The sequence below is a fragment of the Haemaphysalis longicornis genome, unplaced genomic scaffold (genome assembly GCF_048455015.1).
Source record: "Haemaphysalis longicornis isolate Haplotype H1 unplaced genomic scaffold, Haemaphysalis longicornis Haplotype H1 scaffold_1, whole genome shotgun sequence".
NCBI lineage: Eukaryota > Metazoa > Arthropoda > Arachnida > Ixodida > Ixodidae > Haemaphysalis > Haemaphysalis longicornis.
The window spans coordinates 279,657,102-279,675,916 of record NW_027526203.1 but is presented as its reverse complement, the minus strand read 5'-3'; the positions used below and the strand labels follow the sequence as shown (position 1 = coordinate 279,675,916).

The 18,815-nt window shown below is 47.7% G+C and overlaps 1 protein-coding gene across 3 annotated transcripts in view; it reads left to right on the top strand.

Annotated features, from left to right (window-relative positions):
• Positions 1 to 18,815, top strand: part of LOC144146717 (sushi, von Willebrand factor type A, EGF and pentraxin domain-containing protein 1-like) — a 759,548-nt gene that overhangs the window by 518,768 nt on the left and 221,965 nt on the right. For all 3 annotated transcript variants that reach the window (XM_077678646.1, XM_077678652.1, XM_077678657.1), the window contains exon 6: positions 9,045 to 9,236. In XM_077678646.1, coding sequence (XP_077534772.1) covers positions 9,045 to 9,236 — 192 coding nt within the window. The remainder of the gene's footprint in view (positions 1 to 9,044; positions 9,237 to 18,815) is intronic.

Here is an 18,815-nt window from a genome sequence, read left to right as displayed (position 1 = left end):
TTAGGCGCATTCCCTACTTCTTGGTGGAGGGGGCGGGAAGGGGAGTACTCGCATCTCTGACTTCACCACGTCGTCTCCTCTCGTCGATGCTTCACGGGAAGCGCTCGTGAGAGCGCACACCAACGCTTCCTTCTCTGGCTTCCCCGAAATATTTCTGTTGCAATGGCCGCAGCACGTTGGGCTAACGTTTGTGAGAAAGAAGAGCGTGACCAAGAACGAAGGAAAATGCGGAGACACGCGGACAGAGTGCTTGTGCGTGTGTCCTTCTTGTCGTTTGTGCTCGGTTGCGCTTTCCCTTCTCACCGATCATGGATCACCAACGAACCCAGCAGCGCTCGTTATACGCTAACGTTTGTTAATCGCTGCCGTTCACAAGACGAAATAGACGGCAAGGTGTAAATTAGGGCCGATCTTCTAATTTAATTCGTCAACGGGGGTTATTGAACAAGCCCTCTGCGTCCCCTACAAAAGACGAATCTGCATCAGCATCGAAAACCCAAACGTGAAATTATTGTTGCGCAAGCACAAGAGCGGTCAAGCGCAATAAATCTGGGCTCGTACAGAGTAGAGCATACCTGTACAGGTGCATTGTAAGGTTCCTCAATCAATCAATCAATCAATCAATCAATCAATCAATCAATCAATCAATCAATCAATCAATCAATCAATCAATCAGTTAGCGCACAGCCACTAGGAGAACCGACCAGAACAACAATCCCGGGTCATCTCCACTAACGTGAAACCTGGTGAGGGGGCGAAACATGCCGTGTATAAGTGTATTCATGGCGCCTTGGTGTGTTTACCCACGGATATGAAACCATTGGGGGGTAGAGAGGTATACAGCTTTGCTGTAAACATCTCTTGTCTTTGAAGCAGGAGGTTCTCTAGCGCGAGGCGTAAACGATCGAGTGTGCCGGTGTTTTTTTAGTAGGCGCTACGAAGAGCTCCAGCGCGAGGCGTAAGCGAGTGTCCCGGTGTTTCTTTAGTTTCTTTAGTACGCGTTACGTTCTAGCGCGAGGCGTAAACAAGTTTCCCTGTGCTTTAGTACCGTGACTGCACGAGACGAACGACGATTGCGATGACGACGACGGTGACAGGATACGCCAACAGCCCCAGCCCTTAAAGGCCAACTGCACTCAAATTTCACCTCGATCAAATTTATTTTTAATGTGTAGTAAGTACCCCCAAATCAGCTGTGACACAAGTGGCAGCCCCGTAAAACGCCTCGTTAATCAGCCGTAAGCGTTTAAAAAAGCTCCGCCGCAGACCACGCTGCACCTGCCGGCGGATCGCGTAAACAGCCATGACGCGCCTGTGACGTTCCAGCCGACGGGGGCTTTTTCCTCTGCTCAGCCACGCAGCCGGAGAACCGGTCGGCTCGGCTGCGCACGTACGCGCGTAGAGCTTGCGCGCAGACCTTCTCCCGAGCTGGTGACCGTCCAGCCGCTCGCTGGACGGCTGCAACGTCACTGCGATGGCCGCGCTCTGCTCGGTTTCGGTTTCAAAATCGCCGATTTTTGCTGGCCGCTTGCGGCGTCCACGCGCGTATTTCAGCTGTTGTATTTTGCATGTTGCTTTCTTTTTAAGCAGACTATACGAAAATAGGGTTTTCAAGAGGTCGAAATTTTGAGTGCAGTTGGCCTTTAAGGGGCTGGGGCTGTTGGCGCCCCTAATTTTCGTGTGCGCTCAGAAGCCTGTGCGCGCACGCTGAAGCCTCGCACAGTGTTACACACCCACAGACTGGAACATACCAGCACAGGGGCACAAAAACCCTTTATAAACAGGAATTTACGCCAGGTCAGTGCACAGACGTAACGTAAAACAAGCAGAGTCAATTTGTAGCCGCGTAATGATGCAAATTCAACAAATCAGCTTTTTGCGCACCTAAATAGAATGTGCATTGATCAGATCGTTCCTTAATTTTTCATATCGAATAGATTGGGAAGAAAAATAGGTAGATAGATAAGTAGGTAGATAGATAGGTAGATATATAGGTAGCTAGATAGACACGCTTGGAGTAGTCATATAAAACGCAGGGTAATGGGTACAGGGTAATGGGTAACAGTAGGCACAACTCCGCAGTTTTCACCTTGGGTCGTCATGGACCAAAAAAACAGAAGACCATCACAATGCGTCCGAGTGGCAGTGTATTCCTTTATGCACAACAGGTAACTTAAACGTAAACGAAATATAGCAGACCTGACTGTGGTGCCAACACTTCTACGTGACGTTCCTGTTTTTGATGTTGTTTAGTTTTGTTTTTGTTAAGAAGAACTCTGACAAAAATCGATTCTAGCCCTACTCCTAGTTTGACACTATTTACAGTGGTGAGGAGGTTTCTGTTGAAACTTTTGGCACGTATGTATTTGCTGTCAGATGAGGGAAAGCTACGATGACGACGGCTTGCTCGGCATCGGTTGCTGTTTGCTTTTTTTTTCCAATTTTTGTAATACCAGCCAAAATGTTTTCGGTAATTGCGTTACTTTTAATAAAAGCACAAATAAAGGCGTAAGATGGGCGCTTCAACACTCCAACATGGTGCTTAAACTTGCGTGAGCAACCACGCACCCGCGCACGCAGGCATTGGAAAACTACCAAACCCGGGAACTTGTAAAAAAAATGAAAAACTCAAGAGGAAAACCGAAACACCCGCACTTGCGCATCCAAAGAAGTACTTTAAAGGACGTGCTTTAAACTGTCGATACTTGAAAGACAGAAGTGGAAGCCAGGCGGTTCAAAAACGAAGTGCACACATCAGTCAAAAAGAACAAGGAGATGAAAGATAAAGTAAAGCAACGCCGGGAGCTTGTTTGAGAACAAATATTTGTTTCAGGACATGCCGTTAAGTGTAGACGGTGCTTGCGGTTGATGCGTTCAGTTTTACGAAGTGCGCTTTGTTTTTTGCGTCGATCGGTACGATGAGCGCGTGCTTCCTTTTAACCTCCGCAAATATAATTCGATAATTGCTTTAAAATGTAGGACCTCCATGAATACGCAGTTTCAACAATTAGCGAGCTCCTATATTGGATTAGTTTCCGTAATTAAGTTTCGTCACTCTTCAATTAAAGAGCGGTCCTGTTTGATGTCCAGTGGCGGCATGGTCTGAGATGGAGCGCTGTGCGTTTACATCAGGAGATGTAATAAAGCGAATGGATTGTAAACTTCGCTTTTCTATCGTGTTATTTTATGCAAATACAAATACAATTTATAATCTGTAACTTGCAACGCACGGGTCCTGCTTCGGTCTTCCTGATGTGTGTTCAAACGCGCTTCAAAGGCTTCCGCTAACGAATCTGCTTCGCATTTCTGTGCATAAATAAATAGGCGATCGCACTTTGAATGTTTCATTTTTACAGAATTAGGAGATCGAAGACATTAAAGAACTGAGAACTGGGGCACTGCAGCTTTGCTTGGGTTGCCTTATATAGTGCAACCGCAATTGTCGTTCACATTAATATTAAAGGGTCCCACAGAAATCCGCCTAGCGGAAGAAATAAATAAACGTCCTTACTGAAACCCTCAGTTTAGCCGTAAGCGTTTATTAGGTCTTCCCTCTAGTGTGTCTCCAGATTTCACCAGCCGCCGTCCAATATGACGGTCAAGTAAGCTAGGCAAGTCCAGGCCGCTACGACTTGCAAGTTTGGCCCATAAGAGAGGCCGTCACTCAAGATCTTTGGTCTGAAGTTAGGCAGTAAGGCCGGAAAGTCTGCGTGTAGGGTTTTTTAGGACCGGCTATAGGCAAGCCTATCCTCGTTGTTTAGGGTATCGGCCGCGATCGCTGAATTTAGGTGTGCCTTTATGAGCAGAGATGTAATACGCAATCGCTCAGCTCTCACTGATCCTCTCTGAGCTCTGCGGAAGATGGCGACCTCTTCCCTATCAAGGTATTTTCAGTGACCGTGGCTTGTTCTCGTCCGGTCCCTAAATTACTCGACGAGTTGCTCTCTTTGATTGAGAGCTAGCTACATTTAGGCAGCTAGCTGTGCCTTGAAAATAGTTCTGACTAGCTTTCTTAAAAGTGAAACGAAAGAATATGTTGTATTTAAGTACCAGAAATGAGCGAATGTGGATATATTCCTCTCTCTCTCTCTCTCTCTCTCTATATATATATATATATATATATATATATATATATATATATATATATATATATATATATATATATACACACACAAAGTAGAAGTACGCTCTTCGGAGACTTTATCTATAATAAAGTCTCCGAAGAGCGTACTTCTACTTTGTGCGTATTCCTGCAGCAACTAAGGACTCCACTTCACGACTATATATATATATATATATATATATATATATGCATCAGCTTAGGACACATTTGTCAAAATCACGTCAGGCCCAAACTCATTCAACCGCGCCGTACACGGTGCGGCATCACATTTTCGCTTGCCCCAGGGCCCGACCCCTCTTCCATGTTTACTTCTTTGCCTCTCGGTTCCTACCATCCCCCGTCTCCTCATATGGTACGTCCTTACTTGCGGCAATAAGCGCGCGCTAGCGCGCGCACTCAGAAATGCCGCCTCTTTTTGAAGGCCACACCGAGCTCGCGCGCGCAAAAGCGGCGGCGGCCGGCGGTCAACGTTTTTATATATAGCTAATCTAAAAACGTTGGCGGCGGTGGAGGAAACCGGTCCTCTTCCTCTCCGACGGGGAGAACGGGAGGATTCCCGCGTTTTAAAGCAAAGCTTTTTACCTCCAACAGCCAACGGTTGTTTTGTGGCGTGCGGGACAAGAAACTCCCAACGCGGCTGGGGAGGTGAAGGGCGCTTTTCACTCACGGAGCACAGTGTAGATGGCGTGGCGATAGGGCGTTTCAGGACCCAGCGTTCCTCGTGCTCACCCCGGCGAGCGCATCCGCGCGACCCTTCCGTCGGCTTTGTCGTCTACTTTAGTGACGGTGTTGGGCCTGTTTGCGCAGCTTCGCGTACATTGCGCGCTTACTTCGCACGGCTTGATTAACTTGTTCGACAGCACCTCCTGGGTAACCCGGACCCGTCAGAATTAAGTGGTTGTACTGTAAAGATACGGTAAGGATTGATTTGCAGGGCGGGAAAACAAAATGTAGAGACCACGGCCGCTAGAGAAGCGCCACATTTTGCGCACTGCTTGTCACGAATGGGACTGCGTTTTCTAAATTACTGAATACCAATTCAGTTGTGTTTTAACAGGTATTACAAAAGACGAGTGGAGCAACTGGTTCTGATAAGTAACGATTATAAAATTTCCGTCAGCTTTCTCGCAACTCTCAAACTTGTGAAACTATTTAGTTTAAATCTGTATAAATGGTAATCACTAACTAAGCTCACATGCTGTATTGTTTTGGTGTCTGCGCTTGCGTTGGGCGGTGGTGTAGCCCCGAGCTAGCACATCAGGATGGCTAGGTTCCGCTGTCGCACCCTTCGAAACACGCTCCTCATTGTTTCTTTCTTCCGAAGCACGGCCGGGATAGAGCGGCGGCGTCCGCCGCTCGAGCCCGGCCGTGGCCGATGCTGCTGCGTTCGTGACCGCGCCCCCGCGAACCCCAGGTAACGGTTGGCGGAATCTCTGGCTTCACTCTTTCTAGAGCCACGTGTGTGAATTCAAGTGACGTCGCATGTGGAATTGTTATGGGGGTCGTTCACAGCTTTGCTTTCCAACCACCTTCACAGCGTGGATTGGAGTCAATTTGTTTTTCAGTCACTCTTCGTACTCGTCTGATGTGACCACAACCGTCTCGTACTGAACTGATCCTTGGCTGATGCCCGGGTCACCTACCAGCTCACGTGACTTGGGCACTCTGGTTGGGCACTCTGGTTGAAGCGGCGGACCGCGAAAAATGGGTCCCAGACCCATCCTTGCGCGGCATAGGAATCTTGTCGCGAGATGGCGTTTTGCAACGCGCGTTTTTGCGCGCGCTTATTGCCGCAAGTCAGGTACTCTCTGTTCCTTCCTTTCCGCCGTTATCGCCTGTTATCGCTTCCCTTCCTTTCTGCCGTTATCGCTAGCGGGACCTCTGCACTCCCGCCTTCAAGATCCGCAGGAAGATCGAGGCTGGCGACCTCCTGGTGGACTAACCAGTGCTTGCAACCGTACCTCGTTATGACCGACCTAGCTAAGAAACCTTTTCTCGGAGGAGGCAGGACAGCCCTCAGCAGGGCCCACTGAACAACATGGCATAGCCGAAGACACGGACGCGGGTTTTAATGTTCGTTAAACTTTGCTCTCTCTGTTTTTTTCTGAATAGGGCTGATGCAGTGATACTTCAAGAGAATTCAGCTCCGTTGGCCCGCACCATCTGACCGTTCATCGCAGTGGTGAAAATATTGCTGAGAGGAACTGCGACCTCCTCACTCACAACGACTGGGTACAGACATATAATGCCATGAATGAAGGGGCGAAGACTAACACGAAATTCTGTGCACTAAGTCGTTACCCGGGCTGCCCGCTTATAGACTACGACAGCTGTGCTGATAAACAACTCATGGTTGAACTTAATAGCGACCAGGCTGCCGATTGGAGTCATGATGCGAGGATTTCAATGACTCGGTCGCCTATACTGCGGCATCGTCGGTAATTACTGCGCGTGTCTCGCTCTCCCCACGACATTGCAGACTTGGTCATCATGTACCGGTTCCAACAGTGGAGGTTTAATTCAGGGCCCCTGCGCCCACTAGGACCGAAAGTGGCATTGGACTATTGAACAACTCCGAGCGTTTCAAATTCCTGGTAACTTTTATGGACTCTCGAATGCATATTCTCCTTTTGTTTGGTCTCCCTTGCAGACGCTGTGACGTCTGTGGCTAGGATTTGAGTTTACCAAGAACCATTTGTTACCCACTGCGAATGGCTGAGGAGGCAGACTGCACCGTCTGCGATGTGGAAATAACCTCTTTTGATCACATTTTATGCCAATGCAGCCGTTTTACAACCGACGAGTGCACACTGCGTTGAGCTATCTCCCCTTCGCAGAACAGAGTATCTAGGTCATTCTCTTCAGCCGACACCCTTCCGAAAGGCAACGAAAGTGATCCTCTGCTTACTAAAGATGGCTGGCCTGGGCAAATGACTCTGGTGTCCCTTTTTGTGGGGATTACATTGCTTTTGTATTTGTTATTTCAACTCTTGTCTCGAGCGTTCTTTTTATACTCTTTCCTCATTCTTGCCTTTCATTTCGTTATTCTTATTCCTTTTACCTCGATTCCATTTTTACATCGCGCTCCAGCGCATGAGGAAGATAGGCAGGCGGGTCCCCCCTACTTAGCCGCCTTCTGCATTCATTCCTTCATATATAGGTATGCAAAGCTCACTAACCACGAACCAACTTTCCCTTCACCGGTGTCGCAACGCATTGGTCACTGATAGCGTTGATCCCTGACGCAATTTTGGGAAACTCTGAAGGTGCGTTTGAGCTGCGCCTTGGAGGTTTACATGTATCTTCCTGCTATGGTGCGAGTCAAAGTAATGTTCATGTTTTAACATGTATTCAATTTGTATCCGAGGAGAGTGATTTGCGGGGAGAGTGGTAACTACATATAGCTAGTCACTCACAGGCCTTCTTCTAGTGCATGAATGGTATGCTCCGCCAGGGGTCCTTGATGGTGCCGCATCCCCCCGAGCCTTTTCCTCGGGCCTTTTCGTTTTCTAGACAGTGTTGTGCGTTGCCGGCCAATCGCGCGCGGTCAAGGGTGCGGTTTTCAAACAAAGCCTCGAGAGGAGTAGGTAGGGACCCTGAAAGGGACCCTCGCACGAATATTTTCAAGCAAAGCTGGTCACCCAGAGGCTTAACAACAGCAAACAAGGATTTAGTTTTCAAGACCCGAAATTGAATTCATTCGTGTGCCGATGCTCACGGACTGCTGAGCACAGCCGCGCGACGTTTCTTGAAACCCATTCGTGCAAGTGGTTCCTCGGTATTCCGCCCACGTGGAAGGGGAAACATGACCCACACAAATAAGGAGGACTCTTTATGGCAATTAATCCGCATGCGAAAGCGCATTAAATTGCGAAATCATGTGGCCTCAAAGGCCTTTACTTATACGCGCGGGCCACCACCTACAATGGTAAAAAGACCCCCGCAGGATACTGCCAGGTAACGCTGCATCATCAGTAGTGCCGGGACCCAAGGTGATGTTACTTCCGATTATGGTGCCCTTTTCATGTCTGATGTCGTCCCCGCCATGAAGTAAGTGCAGTGCAGTGAATTTAAGCAGCAGTAAACCAAACATATAGAAGCGACGCCTCTTGCCATGCATGGTGGTACCAGTCTGTTGCAGCTGTGATCCTCTCACAGCGTGCATCAAGGGCGTAAAAACAAAACATACACCGAGCAATATCATGCTTCGCCTAAGAAAGATGTGTGTTGTGCTACTTCAGCGCACGTGAACTAAACATGCCACCCGAAAACTACAGGTGAGGGAATACCAAAGTTCTATAAAGCTTCATATCGATAACTTACCCTGATCTCAATTATCACTTCTCACAATCATTACATCACCTTCAGTTTCGGTTGTCGATCATGTTGCACGACCCACGTGCGAATGTGCCTCGAATTTTTGAACTTTTCTATGCTGGTCTACGAAGTTACTACATCAGGGTGAGTATGTGGGGTTTTCTATATAGCGTCGGCGTAGTGGTGGTAGACGAGTAATAACAACATAACACATCGAATGGGTAGGATGTAAGCATCATGAATTGTGCAGTGTATGGCGGTGCGTCAATATTTCTAGGCGACACCTGCCCCTCCACGATTCCCATACTAGCAGCGATGGCGGTAACATGCAGGGTAGCGGGCCTGACCTTCCGCCATAGGCATGATCAACATTGCCATCCTGTTTACTTCAGCGTCCGTTGATGCTAAACGGGTGCCTTAAAAATTCTGTACGGGCATCGCACTCCTGTGCAAAGTTACTATTTTGCGGATTTTTCTCATCTTTGCTAGTTTCCGCCACCTCCCATGGGTTAGTACGAACAGCGTCAGTGAGGTCTCCCTCACGTACACCGGCTCTGTCTTACAGTTTCCTCCCTCAACACGCCTTCATCTGCCCTTTGCGCAGCTTCGTGCAGCAGCCCGCCGGGAGTGCCGCACTCACGCACCAACGCAAGCGACGGCGCCCGCGACTTCGTGATCAACTCCACGGTGCGTTACACCTGCTTTCCGGGCTACGACGCCAGGGGCTTCGACGTGGCCAAGTGCATATTCTACAATGGCTCCGCCCAGTGGTTTGGTCCGGACCTCAAGTGCGAGCGTGAGTACGCGCGGCATCTCGTGCATGTGTGTCGGGGCAAATATGGGAAACGGGTGGCTTGTAGCACATTATAAGCACAGAGGACGACCCAGCAACGTCGACTAGTTGGGGATTGGGCATACCAGCAGGCCAATTTTCGCTAGGATCCAGGAATACGTAATATTCCTCAACGAAGGTGTATCCTATAAGAGTCGAATAATGCTCACGGCCGAGCGAACATGGTGTTGCCGGAGGAACTCCCCTCTTTACCATCTTAGCAGCTGTTCGCTGTAAAATTCATAAAATCTATGAGCAGGCGTGGGCTTTAGGGGAGCGGCGGATAAATAGTTCTTCTCAAACAGTATTAGCGGAAGTAAGGTGTAGGGTGGGGAAGAGGGGGTGGCCCTATATCCTCGTGTGTGAGCGAGCTTGCGAGGGTATGAATATTGGTATCGACAGCTATCGTATTATATCTTCCTTAGACATTTTTGCAAAACGAGAGCTAGCTCTCATTTTTCTTAAATTCTTCCTGGTTTATTCACTTTGGTTTGCTTGTACCCGTTTTTTTTTTCATTCATGAGACCTCAAACTACTGAAGGTAGTTTTTGATAAAGTCCAGTAGCCTAGCCAGAAATATCTTCCGGGGGGGGGGGGGGGGGGGGGTATACGCCACCGGCGGAAAAAAAAAAAAAGACCTCAGAGGAAAGATAGCCTGCGAGCAAACATCATTCCATTTTCCTTTTCTCATCTAATTTTTTATGTTCGTTTTTACATTTTGAAATATCGAGGCGGAGTGTGGACAGCGTGGACGAAAAAATGCCGAAATGACGAGGGGACAGTTGTGGTATGTTCGCATTTTTTGCATTTTTTTTCTTTATTTATTTCTTCAATAGTGTACATGTCTAACAGGAGACCAGGGCTAAAGGCGAAAACCGCCTGACGGGGTCCCGGCCGCCTTTCCACGTTAATACATCAATTCACATCAATACATTAATTAATACATTAAACAGTTTCTATCAGAGTCACTCGGTGCATAATGCAGAAAGGAAAACATTGAAACAGTGCACTTATCAGTTTCAACAAAGTAACAGAATATTTCTGCAAATGAAAAAAAAAAAAACATGAACATGAGCATTTATCAGTTTATACATTACCAGCCTTACCTTCACGCAGAAATTTTCATGCAGAAACAAGTAACAAACACAAAAGCAAATACAAAAATGTAAACCGTATTGATAAACACACACAACCAAAAAGATAAAATTTGTACTGAGGTTCATTCAGGGCGATGGATTTTGGCAGATATCAAATTATTTCAAAGTTGTTTTGATCCCCTTTTTCTAGACCATAAACACCCCAAGTACATTGCATAGAGAAACAGGTTACGGAGTTATCACAGAAACATTTTTGTTTACTTAAAGCATCCTGCACTTCTTTTTAAAAGTGGATGGGACGTCGTGAAAATTCATGCTCAGTTCTTGCATATTGAGCACTTTCGTTGACTGAAAATCAATAGTCTGCTGGCCGTAATTCGTCCTTATAGGCAATGGCCTTCGTTTTGGATTCCGGATATTATATTCGCCTGAACTTTCAGATGATAATTTATATATCCCGCTCCAGTAAATCCACTGCAGAAGCTTAAAATAATAAACTTGGTCGGCTTTCAGCATGTTGTATTTAATGAAGAGTGGTCGTGTTCTTAGATCGCGCCTATCCCCTTTGAAATTTTCGCACATTCGCAGAGTTTTCTTTTGCAGAATAATTAACTTATTGTAGTTATACGCGGCTGTGGTGCCCCATACCAGGATTCCGTAGCTTAGCCTAGAATAGAAAAGGGAATAATATAATGTCTGTTTCAGCCAGTTGGGTATCAGTGTGTGTATTTGATAAATTTGCCCGGTAACACGTGATAAATCGGATCTAAGGCTACTGACGTGCGCAGTCCATGTAAGGTCTTCCGCAAACCAGACCGCTAAGAATTTCTGTTCAACCACTCGGTCTAGTGTGATACCATTGTAGGTTATACTGATGTTGTAGGGATCTCTTTTATTTATTGGTTTGAATATAATATACTTTGATTTACTTGTATTTAGACTTAATTGATTGTTATGGAGCCAGTTAGAAAGCTTTATGAGGTAGGAATTTGCAGCTTGTTCTAGACACTTTTTTGTTGTCCCTGAAAAAAACATATATTTGTGTCGTCAGCGTACATGATCATGTCGGTTGAGCCAGGTATAGCGGTTATGTCGTTTATATATATAAGAAACAGGAGCGGTCCCAGAATGGAGTCTGCGGAACGCCACTGGTTATTTTCATTTTAGTAGAAAATAGATTACCAACACATACGTACTGGGTTGGCAGGGTGTTTCTGGCGAACGTAAGTTCCACAACCTACGTTAATGTGGCAAGCCGGACACCCTTTGGTTCTTTTTCGCTATTTTACGTGCGAGATCATTAACATTGGTAATCAGACACAGTGGCTATAGTTCTTAAGGATACAGAAAAAAAAAAGCCCGACACACGTTAAGGAGCCCATGAGGCCCAAGCTGATTGGGACCACTCCTGGACGAAGCACGCCATAACCCATCAATCGTCGCGACATGATAAGCAACGACTTTTCTTCCAAACCACTGGAAGTTAGCAATACCAAGGTGCCAGGAATTTACGAAAAAAAATGCAAAGAACCCCATTTGTTTTCTGCATTCTCTTGAATGATCGTTACCACTGCGGCAAAACGCTATTCAGATTTGCTCTTACGTGCGAACCAATTTGTGGAAGAGAATTCGGCGAGTGTGAGGGTTACCCATAACAAGTCACAATAATTTCCTCCCAATAACAAGGCATTTTCTTTGCTTTAGTTGACTCCAAAGTACGCAAAAATAAAATCTATTTTCTCGCTTCACTGCGTATCGTGTCGAAAGCCGGTTCTTTTAAGCTAGCCATGCTTTCTGCCAAGTTTACTTTTCTGGTCCTGTCACGTAATCAGCAACAGCCGCGACATTTCACCGCCTCGAAAATTATTCTAAAACCCCCGCTTATCTGAGACGAATATTTTCTCACCCCCTTAAAAAAGTTTGAAACACATTGTGGCTTAAGACGCAACAGCCGCCCGCCGGCGCCGTCCGCTTTTTCTTTCCGAGCGTGAAACGTGCTTCGGTTGCGCACCGCCTATTAAAACGGACCAAGCATGACCACGGCCACGCTGGCACGTAGAATGCGCGCTCCCGGTTGACGTGGTGTAAGACAGCAGTTGTTATGAAAGAAGACGACCATCGGGATGTACGCGATCTTGCTTCTAGCGTGACAGTTATCATGCAGGGCGGTAGGCCTGTTAATCGAGGCGGTGTTGCTCTCCTTTGGCCAGTCTTTGCCTTTACCGAGCGATTGTTTTGGGATCGCGGCGGACGCATTTCCGACTTGTTTGAGCGCCGTCCCGGACGGAACTTTCAACGCGGCAAGGCGCCGTGGTACGGGGGCGCCAGTATAACAAAAGGTTGCTCATTATGCGGGCGCGCGACGCCGAGGCGCAAATTGCATGGGCGAGGATTAGCGCTGCGCAATTTTCGGAAGGGGGAGCGATGGGCGCTCTTGTTTCGTTGCGCATGTTTTTCCCCGGGTTGCTCGCGGCTACGAACCATTTCCATCCTCTCCGGGTGCTGCTTCAGCAGCGCTATCGTCGAACGCTTCTCTGGTCGTCGAACCCTTCACTCCTGCCTCCCACGCACGCGCACGCGTTCGCTGCTGTCAGCGAGCGGGAACGAAAACAATTGCGAATGAGACCGCTGATATTTAGACGCTCGGGTTTGTTTCTCTTTATTTTTCTGCATGCGTATTCGCCCACCAATGTTCTCGCCAACACGGTTTTCACGCGGCGTGTGCGCTCAGTGCACTTGAACTCCGTGCGACATACTAATAGCGCTGAGACCATGGATGAGGAGGGAGACTGAAAACAAAGAACTAGAAACTAAGGAAAGCATACGAGAAATTACGATGGCTCCTGACCCCCTGAGACCCCTTATGATGTAGGGATCACGAATGTCCAATTCCGGAACGGGTCCTATCAATACTATATCATAAACTTTTTTTTTTCCTTTTGAGTCTTGCTTGTCTCGGTTACTCCACTTGGCGTATACCTGCGCTTGCCTCGCCAAGCGAAGAGGACCTTTAGTTGGAACCACGACCGGCTTTATAGATAGCGACCTGCCCATCGCCGCCGGAGATAATGGAGCCGGCGTGCCAGAAGACTGCCGTGTAGGGACTGCGCGCTCCGTCGCATGGTGCTAATTTTAATCCCCAAACTCGCAGCTTCGCTCCGCTCGCAGTGCGGCCGGCGACTACTCGCATAAAAAGTAGCGGTCGTACCAATCAATGCCGATTGCAAAGATATTATAGTACGAAATAGTATACCTATAGTACCAGCCGGCAACGAGAATTAATGGTTAAGTCAATAGAACCGTTTCTTTGCTTTGCAAACGTCAACGTACACAAGTAAAGTATGCACTGCTATCATTTCCGCCTGCGCGACTGGCATTTTTTATTTTGGAGCATTTTTGTTTATTTAGGCATGCGGAAACTCTGTCGATTTTCTGTCGATGAACTTTTTTTTTTTTGACGATAAACGCTCCCGCAGTGCCCATCCGTGCGTGGAATCGCTTTATTCTTGCCGGAAAGCAATGTTTCTCCAGCGAAGGGAGCGCTACTCGACGGCCGCCTTTTCAGCGGCTGCGGCGCTTTCACCATAACGGAGCGCCTAACAAGTGGCAAACTTGGGTACGGCAGCCGTCCCCGCTAAATACTTGCGGTCAGAATCATCGCAGACCCGCCGCGGTGGCTCAGTGGCTAAGGCGTTGCGCTGCTGAGCACGAGGTCGCGCGTTCGATTCCCGGCTGCGGCGGCCGCTTTTCTGATGGAGGCGAAAAGCAAAAACGAGATTTCGGCGCACGTTAAAGATTCATCCGGAGCCCTCCACTACGGCGCGCCTCATCGCCTGCGTTGCGTCGGTGCGTTAAACCTTACAATCAATCAGAAATTGAAGGACTCTAATCATAGTTATCTTCGGGATATCTTCTTGAGCCACCGCCGTAGTACCGAAGCGATCGTAACCTTTACTTTTGGCCAGGTTTGTCGCCGAGCCTCCTGACACGCTCGCTCGATGAAGGGCGCACTCGCACTGTCATCCAGTGGCCGTGCTCCTGCTTAAGTCCCAGTGGCCGTGCTCCTGCTTAAGTCGGCTATAACGTATACAACCTCGGTATCAGACTTACTGCAGCCACTTTTTCAAAAAATCACTATTCATGCTACTGCTACACTGCCTGCACATAAGCTGAAGGTCTACCAAGATTGCGCGGAAAATTTCTGACGCACAGTTTTTTTTTCCTTGTTGTATACTCGGGCTAGGCGTCGTAAGCAAATCGGAATCGACCGCGCGCTGAGTGTTTCTTCCCCGTGTTTTTCTTTTGTTGCAAAATATGAAACAGTGCGCAAAAAGTGCTTCTTTTTGTTAATTTTGTCTGTTGATTTTTTTTTTCTCTTGAAACGCGCTGAATATTTTAAGGGAGTTTATTGTTTCAGACGTGGAACGCCATCAAAGGCATTAGCAAATGGTTAGCAGCTGTCGGCACTTATTTGCGGACGATGTCCGAGTAGGCGCGCGTTCGGTGGACGCCGGCCGTGTGCGTGATTTCGCCTGCCTAGCCAAGTAATAATTTCGCGTCAAAAACACTTATTGGAGCATACCGTCGAGCCCGCAGAAGGTGTGCACATGCCCAAGTGGGAATCGGCAAACGCTGAGCACAGCGGACAGAGAAAACGATAAAGTAACAGCGATGGCAGGCCGAGCAAACACGTATAGAGCGGAGAAATGAGGATTAAAAGCAGCACCAGCCGGTGCAGTAGCATCGCAAAGAACTAAAAAAAACCAAGCAAGAAGTTACAAATTTGGCACGCAGAATCGGCGCGCATAGGCCGGTAGCTACCTATAAAGCCGGTAGTGGTTGGAACGTACTTTGCTACTCACCTAATTTGTATTTCTGTATTAATCATGATCAAATTACGTATACAAATAACTCAGTACATGCTTCTAACACCCGAATTTCAGTTGAAGGCCACGACGCATTACCAAAGGTCTCCTTTCACTCAGCGACAGTCCCCCAGCGGCAGTGCGATGGTGTTGTGGATGGGTGCTCGTCGTGTGTTCTGGAGGCCTCGTTCTGACCACACCGACTCTGAAATTTAACCCGTTTTTAAGTGCGAATGCACTTTATAAGCGACCCCAAACCATCCACCGCCGGCGGCGGCGGCGTTGGCGTCCGCAGTGCTCCTCTATATTTAAAAAAGAAACAGCATCCGGCGCCAGGTTTCGATCCGAGGACTTTGCGGCCGCAGCGCGACGCTCTGCCGACCAAGCCACGGAGGCGACGCTGATATCAGCGTTAGTGACGCGCCTTATATCTTTAACGCATTCAAACTACGTCGTCAGCGGCGTGCGTTGGCGACTCAGCGGCGTTATAGCGGCTTGATAACTGCGTGGTGTACACGTGATACTACAAACCCGATGGAAGAGATGGAAGAGAAGGCGGCGAGGCGGTGGGCTGCGGGGGCCGAGCGCAAGCGCCGCAAGCGGGCCGACAACCGTGCATTCGCACTTTCACATTCTCCCCCTCGGGGAAATGCGGGGGAATTTTTTTTTTTTTCCCTTGTTTGCGCCGTCAGCCGTTTCGTGTGCGTCTTTGTGTAGCGGACGCCAGATTTTGGACGTGCCGATTTTGGACATGCTTAATGATTTCACATTTAAATTTTCGTGCATGGAAGGAGGTCCCTGGTTTGATAGGGCCGAATCCTGGTTGTAGCATGCGTACGTTTGCATGATTAGTCTTCGGACGAAGGTAGGCCCGCGTAGCTAAGCGTGACCGAAGGAGCGTAACTGAAGCACTGAAGCTCCGCGCAGCCGTTTTATCACTTAGTCAACGCTGCGTGCATGGCCCATGCAAGACGGAGTGCCCTAAATAAAACAGCCTGCTGGTAATGGAACTTACGGAAATTTTCAGCGGAAATCATGCATGGTATATAACCCAACACCTGCCTCCGTTGAAAACTGGCTGGATAGAAGTGCAACATTAAATTACGCGGGAACGAATTTATATTACCTATAGCTTCATGTCGTGCGGCGTGCGATCTTGGCACAATAGCGAAGTTACACCACCGCTGCATGCAAAAAGGCAACACTCGCGACCAAATCCCCCAATCCCGGCTTGCTGTTATAAAACGAACTCATAGCCGTTCGACAGCGTAAACAAGCCAGAAGTAGGCGTGATTGCAGCCCACGGAGTGCCGCATGCATCCTCAAATCCGTGCGCTTTAGAAAGATGGCTTTGGCAACACGAGAAGCGGCCTTTATTACCATAAGAAATAAAAAAAAAAAGATCCAGGGATCTCAAATTTCCTGAAGAAATAAGGCTGCTCCCGAGGAAGCAGTCCTCGAGTCAAAGCTTTCTGCATTAGGCAACACATGAATCAGGAAATCATTATCGTTTGTAGGGACAATAACGCAAAATTTGAAGTACATGTCTTCTTTCGCAGGGATTTCAATTACATGTCGTTCTGGCTAGACTGGCGGCCTTTGGGTTGGGTTGTTTCGCAAAAAAAAAAAAAAAAGAACGCACGTGCCTCGGCTGTTGTCGGTGTGAAGCCTCAGCAGAAGGGAACAGGACAGGGTGGAGAGAAGGCTGGAGGTTGCGGAGGGGTGGGTAGTTAAGTCTAGGGAGGTGGAGGGGAGGAGGAGAAGGGGAAGTTATTTATGCTCCTCAACACAAATCACTCACAAAACTGGAATCAAACTGCTAGGTCAGACCCCGCCCCCCATTTCACATGCATCCCGATGATTGCCCGAAACCAAATTTTTTTTATCGTCTAGAAACAAAAAAAAAAGTATAATCGGTACATTTACGTAGCTACACTCATTATCGGTACGCCAAAAAATATTTCTATGGGCTTAGTTTCATTTTCAATTTGTTTATTAGATATGTTTCATGAAACATCTCTATGTTATGTTTCATGGAACGCGTAGGGGGGCAGAAAACAGTCGTGAGGTCCACATGATCGCACAGAAAATCGGAGTTGGCACCGAGAGAAGAAAACAGCAGGGCTGGAGCAGTAATCTTTTTTTAAATCTCGGGTCAAAATGAAACACTCTGCAATACAGGGAAAATGGCCAGTATATAGAGCTGTTGTCTTCTCAATTTTTTGGCGTATGGGAGGAATAAATGCCTGCGGTAGGTACTCGAAATGGCTCTTAACGGCGTTGAAATTTCGTCATGAGAACTGTACCAACCTATTTTTATCAGAAAAAAAAAAAAAAAAAAAAACCACCGTGTCAGCCATTTTAACTTGCACGATTTAATCGGAGTTGAGATGACTGCTATTATAGATGTGCTAATTATCTGTTTGCGACCGCCCAGAGAAGCTCTTAGGGCCCTTAGTTTATGGCCATTACGTGAGCTAATCTGACGACGTGAATATCACTGTGTTCCGCGACGAATTAATTTTTTTTAATAGTTGTGGTTTTACGTATCAAAGCTGCACCTGGACTATGAGGCCGCCGTAGTGGCGGGCTACAGATTACTTTAGACAACATGACGAACTGGATCATGCTCCAAAACCTCGACACATGGGAATTTTGTTTTAGGCACCATCAGAAAACGGCCACCGCTACCGGGGCCGAATCCACATCCTCGGACTTAGTTGCACAGCGCCTTTGGGGTCATGTCGTGACGAGGATAATCAAAACCAACACGCCTGGCTACGAATGTTTATGCTTCTCCGCATTGAGGGATTTCGTGCCTGTTCCCGGGCTGTCGTTCCTACAAAGATTACAAGCGTTAGACCTGTCTACGGCAGTCCTAAATATTTTACGGTGACAGCTTTACGAGGGGTTATTGTTTCCATGAGTGTGTCCGCGCGAACTTGCCCACTGAACAGCTTGCCCTAACAACGGGCGCGCCGGAGGCCTCTAATGTTTCTCTGAAGTTAGCATCGGTCAATATAGTCCCGCAAGGATTTTCAGCGGAATACCTTGAAGCAATCCCCAAAAGAATTCCCCCACGTGAGCTGAGGTATACATTAAAGGTAACACTTGGCTCCAGGCAACTAGGCCACCTGATCACGGCAACACAGTGGCCAAATGCAACGGGTCTCCTCGTGTATCGAGAGTGTTTGAACGGCACCATAGCTACACCTCATCTACTGGCGTGCCGTAGTGTATCGCTCCGCATTAACTCAGATCACCCGGCTTTTTTTAAAGTGCACATCACCCTCACACACATGCGGGCGTTTTTGTATTTTATTAAATTAAACTACATATTTTGAGCAACAAATTAAATACATTAAAGCACAGCCGCTGGTAATCGAAGCAGCCACTGTGTACATAGCAGCAGAACGTCTTGCGCACCGCGTCGTTGTGGAGGGCTTTGTATGCCAACTGCAGAAGAAGGGGTGATGTGAGCTAATCGCGCTAAAGAGTTAGGCTGCTAGGAGTTTCAAATCTCCTACGTATTATTCCTTCCGAAAAAGAAACTTAATTTTAATTAGTTGCCATGTCAGCGT